Here is an 18,418-nt window from a genome sequence, read left to right on the forward strand (position 1 = left end):
GAAGCTGGTAGCGCTGGGGCAGCCCTTTCCCCCTGGCTGGGAGTGGGAGGGAGGAGGGGGCGGAGTTAGGGTGGGGGAAGGGGCGGAGTTGGGGCGGGGCTAGGGGTGGGGAAATGGGCGGGGCCATGGCCCGTGGAGGGTCCTCTTTTTTTATTTATGAGATATGGTAACCCTAAAAGAGGGGCACACTCCATTTCTGCAACTGCTGTGTGCCGAAACTGTGCATCATGTGTTCTCCTCCAGTACTGGCCTCCAGCTGTTGCAGAAGTGGACTGCATGATTATGACAGCTGCTCCACCTTCCTGCACAGCTTGGGCTCACGAAACACAAGTATCAAAATTTTGACTCTTCCCCTCTCCTCTGTGTCCCTCCCCTCACCTCTGGCTTATGCATGAGCAGCTGGAATCTGGTCCTAAACCCCTTTTCAACTTAAAAGAAAACATTTATCAAGTACATGCATGTGCTAAGATTATTAGAGTTTACTTCTCCTGGAGCTTGGCCATAACGATAAACTAAAAATGGATCAAATAGGTTGATCTTTCCTATACAGGAAGTCTCTCTATTTAAAATAGAAAAAGTTGCTTTTCCTGGTTCCAATGAATTCCAAACTATGGATTCATTAAAGGAAAGGTATCTCAGTACTGTGTATTTAAGAAGAAAGGTCACAGAATCCTAAAAGGAATATTTCATACAGGAGAAGGTAGCCTTCATAGTTTCTTTAAATTGATACCATAAGAAAAAGAGACCGCTGAATTCATATGATTCATGTTCTCAGGGCCAAATTCAGAAACAAGTATAAGTGGGTATAAAGAATTCTAAAATGGTATGAGTTGTAGTGCTCCAGCCCATTCAGCATGTAGATTACACTAATTTAGAAATCCTTAAACTCTCTCACATACTATTTTTTTCTAAATGGCCCCAGCCTCCTTCAGTGCCCAGGATGGACCGTGCTCAGGGAATGAGTTAACAGGGCCGGCTCTAGGCACCAGCAAACCAAGCACGTGCTTGGGGTGGCACAATTTCAGAGGCGGCATTCCTGACACTTCGGCAGTTGCCCTCCCGGAAGTTTTTTGTTTCGTTCTGTTTTTTTTGCTTGGGGCAGCAAAAAACCCTAGAGCTGGCCCTGTGAGTCAAGTATTAAAAGGAGGACTCCTTCCTCATTTGTCGCATTAGTTGGAATGTGTGTACTAGTTGAGGTACTGGGGCAGGAGACTGCAAAAAGAGAGATGACAGTCTCATGGATAAGGCAGTTGAATGTTACACTGGAGAACTGGCTTCTATCCCTACCTCTGCCCTGGAGTTCCTATGGAATGCTGGGCAAGTTACTGAAACCAAACACATTTAGTAGTTGTGTTTCTCATTTTCTGGGTGCCTGACTCGAGACACCTGACTTGAGATTTGCAAAAGTGTTGAGCATTCATAATTGCAATTGAAGTCAATGGGAGCTGTGCGCTGAACAAATAAAGTGCTATAAAATGCTAATTTCTCTGAAAAATCAGGCCTTAGGCATCTCAAATAGGACATTCAAAATTATCAGACACTTCGGAAATTAATGCCTCTCAGCCTCTGTTCCCAGTTGGTAAAATGGGAATAATAATACCACCTTACCTCACAGGCATTTTGGAAGATAAATTAATTAATGTTTGTGAAGCACTTACATACTATAGTGATGAGCACCAGAGAAAAACCTCTGTGGAAATTAATAGTTCTGTTTTACAGAGCAGGATTTGAATAGTGTGCAGTAAATAAGGCCTTTGAACAATGAGGAAAAAACAAAATATTGCATGAGAATCAGTGAACGAGCACTTATTCTCCTGTGCACTGAATGAAGCAAGTGTCAGGGGCCTGAGCTGAAATGCAGATCTGTTGGCTCCTTGTATCCAATCTTGCGGGCCAGTCAGTCAAGTGATTCTGCAGCCACCCAGCTGGCCTCATTAATCAGGCTGAGGGCTGAGCCGGCTAGCCCCAGGCTGAGTTGAGGGAACTAAAGCCCACAGTTCCTGACAGAAATTGTTCTGTGCGGGGAAAATAGTATGTAATGATGTAATTAAAAACTGTATCAGAATGCATATGCATGAGGGAGCCAAAATTAAAGGTTGAACAGGCATCCTTAATTCTGGCATTTCCTAACTTTTGAGTGTTTGACTTTGCAACGTTGACATTCTCTTCACAACTTTTTTGTATGTAATGGATATATATTCAAGTCATCTCTGAGCTGAGATCATTTTCTGTTGCTACAGGAAATGAGAACGGTACTTCTACAGATTTAAACATTCAATTCTGAGAGCCAAAGTGGCATGGTCTTTTTGTGGAACACTTTAACCATGGTGTTGTGTCTGTACTTCCATCACATCAAGTGATTACCCCCACACAGTGGATGGAACACATTTTGTTTTTAAGAAAATGTCATGGAAGATAATGAACAACATCCGAGAAATATGGTTGAAACTCACCCTGTTGCAGAGGGATGATAGAAGATTTACACAGTCCCTTTACCCCGTGGTACATTCGTGGCCCTGGCAGTGCAGTCATGCAGAGAGACCTTTGCACATCGTGTGACGAGGGCTCTATACTCACTCTGAATAGGCTAGTGCAGAGCGGGTAGGAACAGCCCCTTGTGATTACACAGATTTGGGGGGTGAACTGCATGCAGGGGGGCAGGATCCTAGGTAGGAACAGCAGCCCCAAAGAGCATACCTGCAGGAGTAAATAGTACCCTGCTTCAGCCCTGTATTGTTACTCACACAAAAGCTATTTACTCTGGCTTTGTGGAAAGGGTGAATTTCACCTCCTGTGAGTTAGGTAAGCTAGAAGTGATGTGTTTAGCTATTAGAGTGAGTGAGGATGGCAACAGAAGCTCTGCCACTAAGAGTGTGGAGTCTGTCTGTATGCTGGAATTTATCTCCCACAAGACAGTGCACTGACAATTCATATTCTCGTTCAGCCCAGAATATAATTATTTGTTTGCAATAGACTATAGTAAGAAGTGTCATTTCCAACTCCTAGGGGGGAGAGAAGATGACAAACTAACTTACTTGTATCTCCTCTCTTACATGTCTAGGCATTACTAGCAGAACACTACAGGTACTTTCAGTGTTTGCAGTGCTTACAAACCTGTAAAAATTCAGATGCTTTATGCTATTGGGAAAGTTTGTCAGAAACCAGCAGGTGATATTATTCTGTATTGAATTGTCACTTTGTCTGGGTGGCAGAGGAAGCTCCAGGGGAGCAATTGTCTTCATAAAAGACAACAAAGAGAACAAAAAGTCAGCAGGGAAAAATATGTAAAATCCTTACACTCTACTTTTATTCAATTAAATCAGAACAGAGATTTCAGGCACAAAATATATAAATGCTTGGCTGTGGTAGCTTTATTGTAATGCATTGACAAAAAGGGGCAGAGCTAAGGGGCGTAGGGGAGCCCCAACTCATGTTCTGACATCTGTGCAGTAAAATCTTTTCTCTGCTAATGTGTGTCATATTAATATGTGTATGCATGTTGTTTCCTTTAACCCTTAAAAAACTGGATAGGTTTCAGGTGGATAACCTCAGATAAATAAAGCTGTTCTTAGGGTTCAGTGGCCAGGTCAGCTGGGGAAGCTAGTTTGGGGATCAGGCAGGGTTACTGGCAGAGTGAGGTTTTTGGGGGGTCGGGTTGTGGGAGGATCATGAGACTGGGAGTGGTCTAATGCTGCTTATGGAAGGGGAGAAGAACGAATCAGGAGATGGGCAGAAAGCTGATGACAAATTAGCCCTATATCTACGCAGACCAACAAAAAGATGACTTTTTTTCAGTCAAACTAGTATACACCAAGATCAGCTCAAATGATCTTAAAGGTGTTGAACTGTGTCTACTTGGAAGTTAAAGGTGCGGGGGCGGGAGGGTTTCCAATAGAGTTAATTTGAATTGAAAAAAGCATATTTTTTCCCTATGTGGAGAAAATTGGATGAGGCTCAAAAGATTAATATACTTTTTCCTTTACCGTACCCCCTAGTCAATACATGTTGACAATGTCTCAAGCCATAAAACTTCCCCAAAGTTCATCAGAATCAGAACTGGGTTTTTAGTCCGGATCCACCTCTGACAAAGAAGAGATGGATGCAGTGGATGCACATAAAAAGTTAACTAGGAGTTTAGAGGTTTATGGATTTCAGGAATATTCCTGCACTTAAAAATGGTGAATACAGCTGAAACTATAGCACCTGTAAGACCAATATGAACTTTTAAAATGTATCCACTGTATGCAAGGTCTGTGTGTGCAGTTGCCAGGGTGGGTATTTTGTATATATACCTCTATCTCGATATAACGCTGTCCTCTGGAGCCAAAAAATCGTACCGCATTATAGGTGAAACTGTGTTATATTGAACTTGCTTTGATCCACCAGAGTGTGCAGCCCCCCCCTCCCTCCCGGAGCACTGCTTTACCGCGTTATATCCGAATTCGTGTTATATCGGGTCACGTTACACCGCTACCCCGATATATGTATAAAACTGGACAAAAGAAAGTAGAAAATACATTCCTCTGACAACTGTTTCTTTTAGAAATAAGAAGCAAGTCAGGAACTGCTCTGTGGATGGCAATAAGAAATAGGTTCCTATCGATTTTACACTCTTGGAATCTCATTAGTTATCAGATGGAACTTGACTACTGCCAACAAATAAACAACATTTTTTTCATTCTCTCCTGTTAAACTGCCCAAAGCCACCAAATACAGATTAGTCTGGAGTACGTCATTGTTCTTGTTAGAGGTGGTATAAAAAAAAATTAGTTTTAGGTACAAAACTTTTTTCTCCATCCTCCCTTCAGGCTGTTAAAGGATGCACAGAATGAAGCTCATTTCAAAAGCTGGTATCAGAAACTACTAGCTGCTGTCCAATTCTGCGCAGGAAAAACCTTAAATGATGAGTTTTCTAAGGAGAGGAAACTTATCAAAATTCTGGGAGATGTTGCTGAAAAAGTGAAGGCTGCCAGCGACCCCAAAAAACAGGTTTGTTGAGAATTTTTTTTTTCCTTCTCTAAGTTTTGTACGAATAACTTTTCATTTTGAAGCGATAGCATCTCTCTCCTAAATTGCCTTTTGTTATACTAAATAGCTCCATATTTTGAACAAAAAGTCCCCCAAAGTTTGTGCTATTCTGCACTCGTACAGATTTATTGGTTTGTTTCCTTTTGTGGGAGGAATGTAAACTCTGCCTTCTAATTAGTGTGTGCATAAATCCCAAGGCTAAACTTCTTAATTATATAAGAATGGGTACCATTCCAATCTTCCAGTTTGCCTTGGCAAAGCACATAAACACCTCAGTATTTGTGGTAGTCTATATACTTAGCATAGTGGTCACCAAGAATCCTATAATAATGTTAAGTATTTGTAAAGGCATTTGTAAACATTTTAACAGCCACAACTGTAAACTGTTTTTAATGAGCTGTAATCCCTGAGCCACAGTTACTGTCTTTGGCCCATATTCATATAAAAATATCCATAACCTTTTGAGCCACATCACTAAAGATGGCCAAGAATGATGTCTCCAACGCCCATCAATCTATTAACCAAGGTAAAGCCCAAACCTCCTCTGAAAATATTTGTCTTTTGAACTTAGTTTGCTTATAGCAGGGAGATCTCAAGACTCTAGTGCAGCGGTTCTCAAACTTTAGCAACATGAGGACCCTCATTTGATTTAAAACATTTTGGGGACCCTCCCAAGCCTCCCCACTCAGCCCTTGCCCTGCCCCTTCTCCAAGGCCATGCCCCCTGCTCACTCCATCCACCCTCCCTCTGTCGCTCGCTCTTCCCCACCCTCACTCACTTTCACCAGGCTGAGGCATGGGGTTGGGGTTCAGGAGGGGGTGCAGACTCTGGGAGGGAGTTTGGGTGCGGACTCTGAGCTGGGGTAGAGGGTAGAGGTGTGGGAGTGGGTGAGGGCTCCGACTGGGTGGCGCTTACCTCAGGCTGCCCCCAAAAGAGACGGAGGGGGCCAGGGGGTCTCTGTGCACTGCCCCTGCCCTCAGGCACTGCCCCTGCAGCTCCCATTGGCTGCAGTTTCTGGCCAATGGGAGTTGCAGAGTTGGCGCTCATGATAGGGGCAGCACGCAGAGACCCCCTGCCCCGCCAGAGCCTCAGGGACATATCGGCCGCTTCTGGGACCAGCGCGGAGCCAGGGCAGGTAGGAAGCCTGCCTTAGCCCCACTGCGCCGCCAGACTTCTATCATGCAGGAGGCACTGGAGGCATGGAGGAGGTGGAGGGAGGGAGGGGGAGGAATTGATCAGTGGGGCCCACGGACCCCCTTGGGGCCCCCCAGGGGTCCGCAGATCCCAGTTTGAGAAACGCTGCTCTAGTATTTAGTGTCTCTTTAAAAGTTTAATGTTAGATCTCTGGGAGAAGCTAAGTGCTTCCTTTGAGATGCTGAGCATCCTCAATTCTCAACAAAGCCAATGGGAGCGGAGGGTATTTAACATCTCGAAGGAGGCACTGTAAACCTCCCACATCGCACCCAGCAATAGATAGAAGATGTATTCCCTGTTCCAAAGGGCGTCTTGTCCAACATATGTAGTTTGCATGTAGCTAGGCACATTCTAAGTTTAGCCCACTTGGTTACTGAAGTAACCATTATTGTTACTTAGCTGATGTCTAAATTCTTTCTTGCTGAGATCTCAACCAGACAGACCAGAGAGCCAAATAAAGTTAAGACCTACCACTGCATGTTGTCAGAGTCTGGACTAAGGACTCAAGGATTTCTAAAAGAGAGACAGAAAACGTAGACTCATAGATTTTAAGGTCAGAAGGGACCATGATCATCATCTAGTCTGAGCTCCTGCACAGTGCAGGCCACAGAACTTCACCCACCCACTCCTGTAATAAACCCCTAACCTCTGGCTGAGTTACTGAAGTCCTCAAATCATGGTTTAAAGACTTCAAGCTACAGAGAATCCACCATTTACACCAATTTAAACCTGCAAGTGACCCATGCCCTGTGCTGCGGGAAGGCAAAAAAGAAAAAAAAAAAAAAAGAATCCCAGGGTCTCTGCTAATCTGACCTGGAGGAAAATTCCTTCCCAATCCCAGATATGGTGATCAGTTAGACCCTGAGCTTGTGGGCAAGACTCAGCAGCCAGACATCTGGGAAAGAATTCTCTGTTGTAACTCAGAGCCCTCCCCATCTAGTGTCCCATCACCGTCTGTTGGAGATATTTGCAGCTAGCAGTTGCAGATCAGTTACATGCCATTGTAGGCACTCTCATCATACCACCCCCTCCATACATTTATCAAGATCAGTCTTGAAGCCAGTTTTTGCCCCCACTGCTCCCCTTGGAAGGCTGCTCCATAACTTCACTCCTCTAATGGTTAGATACCTTGCCTAATTTCAAGCCTAAACTTGTTGATGGGCAAGTTTATATCCATTTGTTCTTGTGTCCACATTGGCACTTAACTTCAATAACTCCTCTCCCTCCTTGGTATTTATCCCTCTGATGTATTTATAGAGAGCAATCATATCTCCCCTCAGCCTTCTTTTGGTTATGCTAAACAAGCCAACCTCTTTGAGTCTCCTCTCATAAGATTGGTATTCAATTGCTCGGATCATCCTAGTAACCCTTCTCTGCACCTGTTTCATCTTTCTTCAACTTGGAAGATCAGAACTGCACACAATATTCCAGATGAGGTCTCATCAGTGCTTTGAATAATGGTACTAACATTTCCCTATCTGTACTGGAAATACCTCGCCTCATGCATCCTAGGACTGCATTAGCCTTTTTCACAGCCGTATCACATTGTCATCCTGTGATCAACCAATACACCCAGGTCTTTCTCTTCCTCTGTCACTTCCAACTGATACTTCCCCATCTTATAGCAAAAATTATTGTTGTTAGTCCCTAAAAGCATGACCTTGCACTATTAAATTTCGTCCCATTTCTATTACTCCAGTTTATGAGATCATCCAGATCTTCTTGTCTGATAATCCAGTTCTCCTCTATATTGGCAATACCTCACAACTTTGTGTCATCTGCAATTTTATTAGCACACTCCCACTTTTTGTGCCAAGGTCATTAATAAAAATGTTAAATAAGATTGGTCCCAAGACCAGTCCCTGAGGAACTCGACTAGTAACTAGCTTCCAGCATGTCCGTTCACCTTTCAGTGTGACCCATTATTGTCTCCGCTTTAACCAGTTCCTTATACACCTTTCAATTCTCATATTAATCCCCATCTTCTCCAATTTAACTAATAATTTCCCATGTGGAACTGTAGCAAATGCCTTACTGAAATCCAGGTAGATTAGATCTACTGCATTTCCTTTGTCTAAAAAAATCAGTTATCTTCTCAAAGGAGGAGGTCAGGTTGGTCTAGCACAATCTTTCTTTTGTCAAACCATTTTGTATTTTATCCCAATTCATGTTTACCTCTATGTCCTTAACTACTTTCTCTTTCAAAATTTGTTCCAAGAGCTTGCATACTATTGAGGTCAAACTAGCAAGCCTGTAGTTTCCCAGATCAATTTTTTTTCCTTTTCTTAAAAATAGGAACTATATTAGCAATTCTCCAGTCATAGGATATGACCCCCAAGTATACAAATCCATTAAAAATCCTTGCTATTGGACTTGAAATTTCATGTGCCAGTTCCTTTAATATGCTGGGATGGATATTTTCCAGGCCCCCCGATGTAGTCTGATTAAACTGTTTGAATTTGACTTCCACCTTGGTTGTGGTAATTTCTACCTCTGTATTCTCATTGCCATGAGCCACCCTGCCACAACCCCTAAACTCTTCACTAGCCTCATTAAAAACTGAGGCAAAGTATTTGTTTAGGTTTTGGGCCATGCCTAGTTAATCTTTAATCTCCACCCCATCCTCAGTGCTTAGTGGTCCCACTTCTTCTTTCCTTGTTTTCTTATTTATATAGTTATAGAACCTTTTACTATTGGTTTTAATTCCCTTTGCAAGGTCCAACTGTGCTTGGCTTTTGGCAGTTCTCACTTTATCCCTACACTTTCTGACCTCCAAGAGGTAGCTTTCCTTGCTCATCCACCACATCTTCCATTCCTTGTAGGCTTTCTGCTTTCTCTTAATCACCTGTTTGAGATGCTTGCTCATCCAGCTTTGTCTGCAACCCTTCCCTAAGAATTGTTTCCCCTTGCTTGGGATGCAGGCTTCCGACAGCTTCGGCAACTTTTACTTAAAGTAATTCCAAGCCTCCTCCACATTCAGATCCGGTCCACTTCCCTAACTAATTGCCTTAATTTTTAAAGTTAGCCCTTTTTAAATCAAGGATCCAAGTTGCAGATCTATTTTTTGTTTATCATTCCATTTAGTTTAAACTGAATTAGCTCATGATCACTCGAACCAAAGTAGTCCCCTACAACCAGTTCTTCTATGAGGTCCTCACTACTCACCAGTACCAAATCTAAAATGGCATCACCTCCTTTTGGTTCAGCAACTATTTGGGGAAGAAATCTGTAAGCTATCACATTCAGGAAAATCTGGGCCCTACTATGAGTAGTAGCACTTGTCCTCCAATCTATATGTGAAAAGTTAAAGTGTCCTATAATCACACAATTCCCAGTAGTATTTATTTCATTAAAAACATTAGAGGTCTCTTTTCATATCCAAATCGGATCCTGGCACACCCCAAGCACTATCCCAGGGAACCACTAGTAGCTTTCTTCCCCAAAGTGATTTTGGCCCAAACAGATCCTGTCTTATTCATTCCATCACTTCTAATTTCTTTACAGTCTACCTCATTATTAATATACAATGCTACTCTACTATCTTGGCTTTTTCTGTCATAAGAACATAAGAATTGCTCTACTGGGTCAGACCAAAGGTCCATCTAGCCCAGTATCCTGTCTTCCGACAGTCTTTCCTAAACAGCACATACCCTTTAATACCTGTACTCCAGTCATGACTACTATTCCACCATGTTTCTGTTAGCCCCATAATATCTGGTTTCACTTCCTACACCAGTAGTGCTAGTTCCTCCATTTTGTTACCCAGGTTCCTTACATTGGTGTAGAAACATCTTAATTGTTGCTGCTTGGCTTCACCGACATTCCTTGCCCAATTGAGTATAGTCATTCTACTGCCAGTGTCACCTATATGACTGGTATCAGCACTACCCTTCCTCTTAATGTCCATTCTCCATTGCTGTTTCCTTTCTTACTTGATTTTCCTTCCTTTCAATGTTAGAATCAGGCATGGAGATTACATGCGCATTTCCAAACCATCTCCCCTGAATTCCTACTTTGGCACAATCGATTAAAAGAGCTTTAATCTCCATCCCAGAAGTCTATTTCCCTCCCTACTCAGGTGGAGTCCATCCCATGAGAACAGTCCTCTGTCCTTGAATGCCTCTCAGTGGTCAGACATCCCAAAGTCCTCCTTATAGCACCACTGCCTGAGCCATCTGATGATCATCATAATCTTCTCCTCCTCTAGGAACAGGCAGAATCCCACTGAAGATCACCTGAGCCTTCATTTCCTTAAGCATATTCCCCAGCCTGGCATAGTCTCCCTTGATATGTTCCAGGGAGAATCTAACAGGATCATTTGTCCCCACATAAAGGACAATCAGTAGATTCTTTCCTGCTCCCATTAGTATCCTCTTCATACTCAGGTCCACATCCTGTATCTTAGCTCCTGGCAGACAGCACACACACCCTTCTGTTCTCTGGATCAGCTCTGATGACAGACCTGTCTGTTTTTCTTAGCAGGGAGTCGCCAATCACATAGACCTGCCTTTTCCTGGTGATGGTGCGATTCTCCGGTCTTCCTCCTGTTCTTTCTGGCTGAGAGTCCTCTTGTCTTTTATTTTCCCTTGCAATCTTCTACGAGTCTTCCTGTATCCTCTTGGGGCTCTGAAGTCTGGGTATCTCCATTGGCTCTTTCCCTTTTCCTGTAGGACTTGTAGGACTAGCTGCTCTTCTCTTCTTCCTTGTTCTCCCTCCTTCAGTTACAGCCTGACTCTGCCCCTTCTTCATTTTCCAACTCCGCAAACCTGTTCCCCTTAACTAGACAATCTTTTCCTCTGCTTGGTTCTTGTAGTCACATGCTTCCACTGGCCACGTTCCTCACCCAGTAGTCTCCCCACCGAGTTTTTCAGTCCAGCTTGAATCTGCGAATCTTGGATTTTCCCTTCAGCCTCCTTTGTTTCATCATTTGCTCAACCATAGTTTTCACCTGCATCTCTAAGCCTCGGATCTTCTCTTCCATCAACTCTATCAGGCGGCATTTCATACAAATAAAGCACTTTTCAGGTACCCCGCTCCAGGATCCATGTACATCCCGTAGCTTCCACATCTCTGGCCATCTTCATTGTGTCTTCCAGTGCTTGGGTCACTACCACTGCTGCCTCTGTATCTGTCTTAGCCAAGTCCTGCCAAGGAAAAAAACAAAACAGAACAAAAACAAAACCTAAAACAAACAAACAAAACCAAAAACCCAAACCAACACCAAAACAAAACCAGAATGCTACACTTAAACAAACTTTGAAGTAAAAAGACACCGTGATTTGGCAGAGTGAAAGATTGTGCAATCCATTGTAAGAAGACAGCAGTAGATGTGTATGACACCTTTTTGGTACATCATTCAGACCTCAGAGACTGATCTAGAGGCTGTAAAGCCAGAAAAACCCAAACCTTGTAATTGGCATACCTACACTTAGAAAAGGGAGGCAAGGCAACAGTCCTGAAGCAAGAAACCACCCGTTGTGAACTTGGTTAGAGAAAAATGTCATAAGAAAAAATGCTATTCAGAACAAGAGGTGCTTAGCTAAAAAGCCCCTGAGGAGGATACTATAGGCAACAAGGGCACAGATGCAGACCACAATCACAATTCTTAGTTTCAGTTACTGCACACTGGTGCAATCCCATTAACTCTTATGAGGTTACATTGATATTACTAAGACCAGAAATTTGATTCACTATCTTATTAAAATATAGCAAGAGAGTTGGCAATTAAAAAACTGCTGTGATGTTGTTTCAAGTTGTCATAATGATTGATGTTTCACAGGAGGTGCTAAAGGTGGAAATCAACAAACTTAAGCAGTTCTTCCAGGAGGTAAATGTTTGCCGGCTTCCCCTGAATCCTGCACTTGTTGTACAAGGCATAGATGCAGATGTAAGTCCATTTTACGCTATAGATTATTTTATTTTCAGTGTAATAAGTACTAGGGAATGAACTGTTGCATGAACTAGGTCATGATCCTGCAAATCTTTACTTATGAGTATCCCCTTTAAGTATTGGCATAACATAGGCAGCCATTCACAGGACTGATATTTTTATAGGTTTCAGAGTAGCAGCCGTGTTAGTCTGTATCCGCAAAAAGAACAGGAGTACTTGTGGCACCTTAGAGACTAACAAATTTATTAGAGCATAAGCTTTCGTGGACTACAGCCCACTTCTTCGGATGCTGTAGTCCACGAAAGCTTATGCTCTAATAAATTTGTTAGTCTCTAAGGTGCCACAAGTACTCCTGTTCTTTTTTTATATTTTTATGGATGCCTTCACCGCAGCTAGGGGGAGAGGTGGTATTTGCCAATTTAAGCGTCTCTCTCTCTCCCCTTACAACAGCAGCATTGCAACGGAGACTCGAAATTGTGACTAGCATGGTTCCAGCCCGGCTTTCCTCAAAGCAGCTTTTGAGGGGAAGGAGGTATCTGCCTCTTTAACAGTGGCCCCTGACGCAGCAACTGGTTGCTGCCACATCAGTGCAGATTCTTGCTGGCAGCTTTTCCTCCCTGGGGCCTGACAGCTTTCAGAGATGAGGAGTGCTTAGCTGTAGCACTGGCCCTCCTCCCATTGAACCTGTGAGATTTTGCATGGTAAATGTTTGCAGACTCAGCCACTTGTTCTTACCTGTGCAAGTTATGCTTATTAAAAACGACTGCTGAATGGAGGAAACTTGTGTATTGTTTCATATGTTTGACTTCACTGACCAGACTGCCAGGACTGTGTCATTCATGATTTATGACATACAAATGTCACACCAGAGGATTCAGTGTTGTTGGGGGAAGAAGTAACCAGCCACAAGGAAAATATAATATGTACAGGTCTGAGGGGCTTTTTAAGTTATAGCTTTATAATTACAGCACTGCTCTATAATTTTGCTCTGTGGCCTATAACCCACAATGGACCTGATCTTGTGAGGAGTTGAGCCCTTCAGCCTTCTTTGACCTGTGGCTCTCCCAATAATTGCTCTTCAGACTTGATGTCAATGAGCACTGAAGCTTCTTAGCACCCTGCTGGTCTGGGCCAGTTGTGGATGACATAAATCAGAAGAATTTTCAAGCTAACTGTTTCTCACTGCTTTCAGACTTTCTGGGAATAATTACTATTGGCAGGGCCGGCACTTCCATTTAGGCGACCTAGGCGGTTGACTAGGGCACCAGGATTTGGGGAGAGCTGCAATTCGGCGGCGGGGGATCCTTCCGCGCTCCGGGTCTTCGGCGGCAATTCTGCGGCGGGTCCTTCACTCGCTCCGGGACCCGCCGCCGAAGTGCCCCGAAGACCGGGAGCACAGAAGGACCCCCCCGCCGCAGAATTGCCGATGACGACGGGGAGCATGGAAGGACTCCCGCCTAGGGCGCCGAAAACCCTGGCGCTGCTCCTGACTATTGGGGAGGTCTCTAACTATCCAATTGAGCTATTGATACCATTATATCAATTGTTCTTTGTCTGCAGCCACCAGACTGAAATGCATGTTATATTTCATGAACTCTAACATTTTTAGAATACTCCTAATAATCAAACCATCATTCATTTCAGCATTGTCTACTGGTTAAACTAAGGGTATGGCTACACTACGAAATTAGGTCGAATTTATAGAAGCCAGTTTTATAGAAATCGTTTTTATACGGTCGATTGTGTGTGTCCCCACATAAAATGCTCTAAGTGCATTAAGTCGGCGGACCGCATCCACAGTACCGAGGCTAGTGTCGACTTCCGGAGCGTTGCACTGTGAGTAGCTATCCCACAGTTCCTGCAGTCTCCGCCGCCCAATGGAATTCTGGGTTGAGATCCCAATGCCTGATGATGCAAAAACAGTGTTGCGGGGGGTTCTGGGTACATGTCATCAGGCCCCTCCCCCTCCGTCAGAGCAACGGCAGACAATCGATTTGCGCCTTTTTACCTGGGTTACCTGTGCAGACAACATACCACGGCAAGCATGGAGCCCGCTCAGCTCAGCTCAGCTCACCGTCACCATATGTCATCTGGGTGCCGGCAGACGTGGTACTGCATTGCTACACAGCAGCAACTCCTTGCCTTTTGGCAGTAGACGGTGTATTACGACTGGTATCCATCGTCGTCGTATTCCTCAGTGAGTTCGATCAGAGGCACCTGGGCAGACATGTTTTGTCTCCTAGAGACTCAGTCCTGCCGGCAGTCCTATTGAACTGTCTTGACGATGATGGCTAGCACTCATAGTACAGCATCTTCTGCCAAGCACCCAGAAGATGCCGATAGCTATCAGTCATGCTGCACCATCTGCTGCCAGCTTAAGATCTAAAAAATAGATGGACCAGATTTGTTCTGTATTCATTTGCTTCCCCCTCCCTCCGTGAAATCAACGGCCTGCTAACCCAGGGTTTTGAGTTCAATCTTTGGGGGGGGCCATTCTGTGTGACAATTGTTTGTGTTTCTCCCTGATGCACAGCCACCTTTGTTGATTTTAATTCCCTGTACCTGTAAGCCATGTCATCACTCACCCCTCTCTCCCTCCGTCAGACAATAGTTTTGCGCCTTTTTTCAGCCCAGACGCCATAGCACTGGGATCATGGAGCCTGCTCAGATCACCGCGGCAATTATGAGCACTATGAACACCATGTGCATTGTCCTGGAGTATATGCAGACCCAGAACATGCCAAAGCAAAACCAGGCGAGGAGGCGATTGCAGCGCGGCGACGAGAGTGATGAGGAAATTGACATGGACATAGACCTCTCACAAAGTACAGGCCCCAGCAATGTGCAAATCATGGTGTTACTGGGGCAGGTTCATGCCGTGGAATGCAGATTCTGGGCCCGGGAAACAAGCACAGACTGGTGGGACCGCATCGTGTTGCAGGTGTGGGACGATTCCCAGTGGCTGCGAAACTTTTGCATGCTTAAGGGCACTTTCTTGGAACTTTGTGACTTGCTTTCCCCTGCCCTGAAGCGCCAGAATACCAGGATGAGAGCAGCCCTCACAGTTGAGAAGCAAGTGGCGATAGCCCTGTGGAAGCTTGCAACGCCAGACAGCTACCGGTCAGTCAGGAATCAATTTGGAGTGGGCAAATCTACTGTGGGGGCTGCTGTGATCCAAGTAGCCAACGCAATCAAAGACCTGCTGATATCAAGGGTAGTGACTCTGGGAAACGTGCAGGTCATAGTGGATGGCTTTGCTGCAATGGGATTCCCAAACTGTGGTGGGGCGATAGACGGAACCCATATCCCTATCTTGTCACCGGAGCACCAAGCCACCGAGTACATAAACCGCAAGGGGTACTTTTCAATGCTGCTGCAAGCCCTGGTGGATCACAAGGGACATTTCACTAACATCAACGTGGGATGGCCGGGAAAGGTACATGATGCTTGCGTCTTCAGGAACTCTGGTCTGTTTCAAAAGCTAGAGGAAGGGACTTTCTTCCTGGACCAGAAAATAACCGTTGGGGATGTTGAAATGCCTATCGTTATCCTTGGAGACCCAGCCTACCCCTTAATGCCATGGCTCATGAAGCTGTACACAGGCAGCCTGGACAGTAGTCAGGACCTGTTCAACTACAGGCTGAGCAAGTGCCGAATGGTGGTGGAATGTGCCTTTGGACGTTTAAAAGCGCACTGGCGCAGTTTACTGACTCGGATAGACCTCAGCGAAGCCAATATTCCAATTGTTATTGCTGCTTGCTGTGCGCTCCACAATATCTGTGAGAGTAAGGGGGAGACATTTATGGCAGGGTGGGAGGTTGAGGCAAATCGCCTGGCCGCTGATTACGCGCAACCAGACACCAGGGCGGTTAGAAGAGTACAGCAGGGCACGGTGCACATCAGAGAAGCTTTGAAAAACAAGTTTTGTGACTGGCCAGGCTACGGTGTGAAACTTCTGTTTGTTTCTCCTTGATGAACCCTCCGCCCTCCCCCCCTGGTTCACTCTACTTCCCTGTAAACTAACCACCCTCCCCTCCCCCCTTCGAGCACCACTTGCAGAGGCAATAAAGTCATTGTTACTTCACATTCATGCATTCTTTATTAATTCATCACACAAGTAGGGGGATAACTGCCAAGGTAGCCCGCGAGGGGTGGGGGAGGAGGGAAGGAAAAGGACACACTGCAGTTTAAAACTTTAAAACTTTAACACTTATTGAAGGCCAGCCTTCTGATTCTTGGGCAATCATCTGGGGTGGAGTGACTGGGTGGCCAGAGGCCCCCCCACTGCGTTCTTGGGCGTCTGGGTGAGGAGGCTATGGAACTTGGGGAGGAGGGCTGTTGGTTACACAGGGGCTGTAGCGGCGGTCTCTGCTCCTGCTGCCTTTCCTGCAGCTCAACCATATGCTGGAGCATATCAGTTTGATGCTCCAGCAGCCAGAGCATCGACTCTTGCCTTCTGTCAGGAAGCTGACGCCACCTATCCTCTTCAGCCCGCCACTTGCTCTCTTCAGCCCGCGATTCAGCCCGGCACCTCTCCTCTCGTTCATATTGTGCTTTTTTGCACTCTGACATTGACTGCCTCCGCGCATTCTGCTGTGCTCTGTCAGCGTGGGAGGACATCTGGAGCTCCGAGAACATATCATCCCGAGTCTGCTGTTTTCTCCTTCTAATCTTCACTAGCCTCTGTGAAGGAGAAACATTTGCAGCTGGTGGAGGAGAAGGGAGAGGTGGTTAAAAAAGACACATTTTAGAGAACAATGGGTACACTCTTTCACGTTAAATTTTTCCGTTCACATTACACAGCACATGTGCTTTCGTTACAAGGTCGCATTTTTCCTCTCATAGTGAGGGCCTGCCGGTTTGGTGTGAGAGATCACTCACGCAGTGCCAGGCAACAGATTTCAGCTTGCAGGCAGCCATGGTAAGCCACAGTCTTTTGGCTTTTTTAACCTTCTTAACATGTGGGAATGGTTTCAAACAGTAGCGCCCTCATTTCCCATACCAAGCACCCGTTGGGTTGGCCATTTAAAATGAGTTTGCAATGTAAAAGGAGGGGCTACGGTTTCTGGGTTAACATGCAGCACAAACCCAACTACCCCCCCCCCCCACACACACACATACCCAATTCTCTGGGATGATCACTTCACCCCTCCCCCCTACCGCGTGGCTAACAGTGGGGAACATTTCTGTTCAGCCGAGCAGGAACGGGCACCTCTGAATGTCCCCTTAATAAAATCACCCCATTTCAACCAGGTGACCGTGAATGATATCACTCTCCCGAGGATAACAAAGAGCAATAAGGAATGGATGTTGTCTGCATGCCAGCAAACACCGGGACCATACGCTGCCATGCTTTGTTATGCAATGATTCCAGACTACGTGCTACTGGCCTGGCGTGGTAAAGTGTCCTACCATGGCGGATGGGATAAGGCAGCTCTCCTCAGAAACCTTTTGCAAAGGCTTTGGGAGTACATGAAGGAGAGCTTTCTGGAGATGTCCCTGGAGGATTTCCGCTCCATCCCCATACACATTAACAGACTTTTCCAGTAGCTGTACTAGACACGATTGCCAGGGCAAATTAATCATTAAACACGCTTGCTTTTAAACAATGTGTAATATTTACAAAGGTACACTCACCAGAGGTCCCTTGTGTGCCCTCAGGGTCTGGGAGCATGCCTTGGGTGAGTTCAGGGGTTACTGGTTCCAGGTCCAGGGTGATAAACATATCCTGGCTGTTGGGGAAACCAGTTTCTCTGCTTCCTTGCTGTAAGCTATCTTCAATGTCTTCATCATCATCTTCCTCGTACCCCGAACCCGCTTCCCTGTTGCGTGATTCTCCATTGATGGAGTCAAAGCACACGGTTGGGGTAGTGGTGGCTGCACCCCCTAGCATGGCATGCAGCTCCGCGTAGAAGCGGCATGTTTGCGGCTCTGCCCCGGACCTTCCGTTTGCCTCTCTGGCTTTGTGGTAGGCTTGCCTTAGCTCCTTAATTTTCACACGGCACTGCTGTGCGTCCCCGTTATGGCCTCTGTCCTTCATGGCCTTTGAGACTTTTTCTAATATTTTGCCATTTCGTTTACTGCTACGGAGTTCAGCTAGCACTAATTCATCTCCCCATATGGCGAGCAGATCCTGTACCTCCCGTTCTGTCCATGCTGGAGCTCTTTTGCGATCCTGGGACTCCATCATGGTTACCTGTGCTGATGAGCTCTGCGTGGTCACCTGTGCTCTCCACGCTGGGCAAACAGGAAATTAAATTCAAAAGTTCGTGGTGCTTTTCCTGTCTACCTGGTCAGTGCATCTGA

At 45.3% G+C, this 18,418-nt stretch overlaps 1 protein-coding gene across 2 annotated transcripts in view; it reads left to right on the plus strand.

The window, feature by feature from the left end:
* PIK3C2G (phosphatidylinositol-4-phosphate 3-kinase catalytic subunit type 2 gamma) overlaps nt 1-18,418 on the plus strand; it is a 305,535-nt gene that overhangs the window by 151,023 nt on the left and 136,094 nt on the right. For both annotated transcript variants that reach the window (XM_065567969.1, XM_065567972.1), the window contains exons 19-20: nt 4,809-4,989; nt 12,002-12,109. In XM_065567969.1, the coding sequence (XP_065424041.1) occupies nt 4,809-4,989; nt 12,002-12,109 (289 nt within the window). The remainder of the gene's footprint in view (nt 1-4,808; nt 4,990-12,001; nt 12,110-18,418) is intronic.

Source organism: Chrysemys picta, chromosome 1 (assembly GCF_011386835.1).
Source record: "Chrysemys picta bellii isolate R12L10 chromosome 1, ASM1138683v2, whole genome shotgun sequence".
NCBI lineage: Eukaryota > Metazoa > Chordata > Testudines > Emydidae > Chrysemys > Chrysemys picta.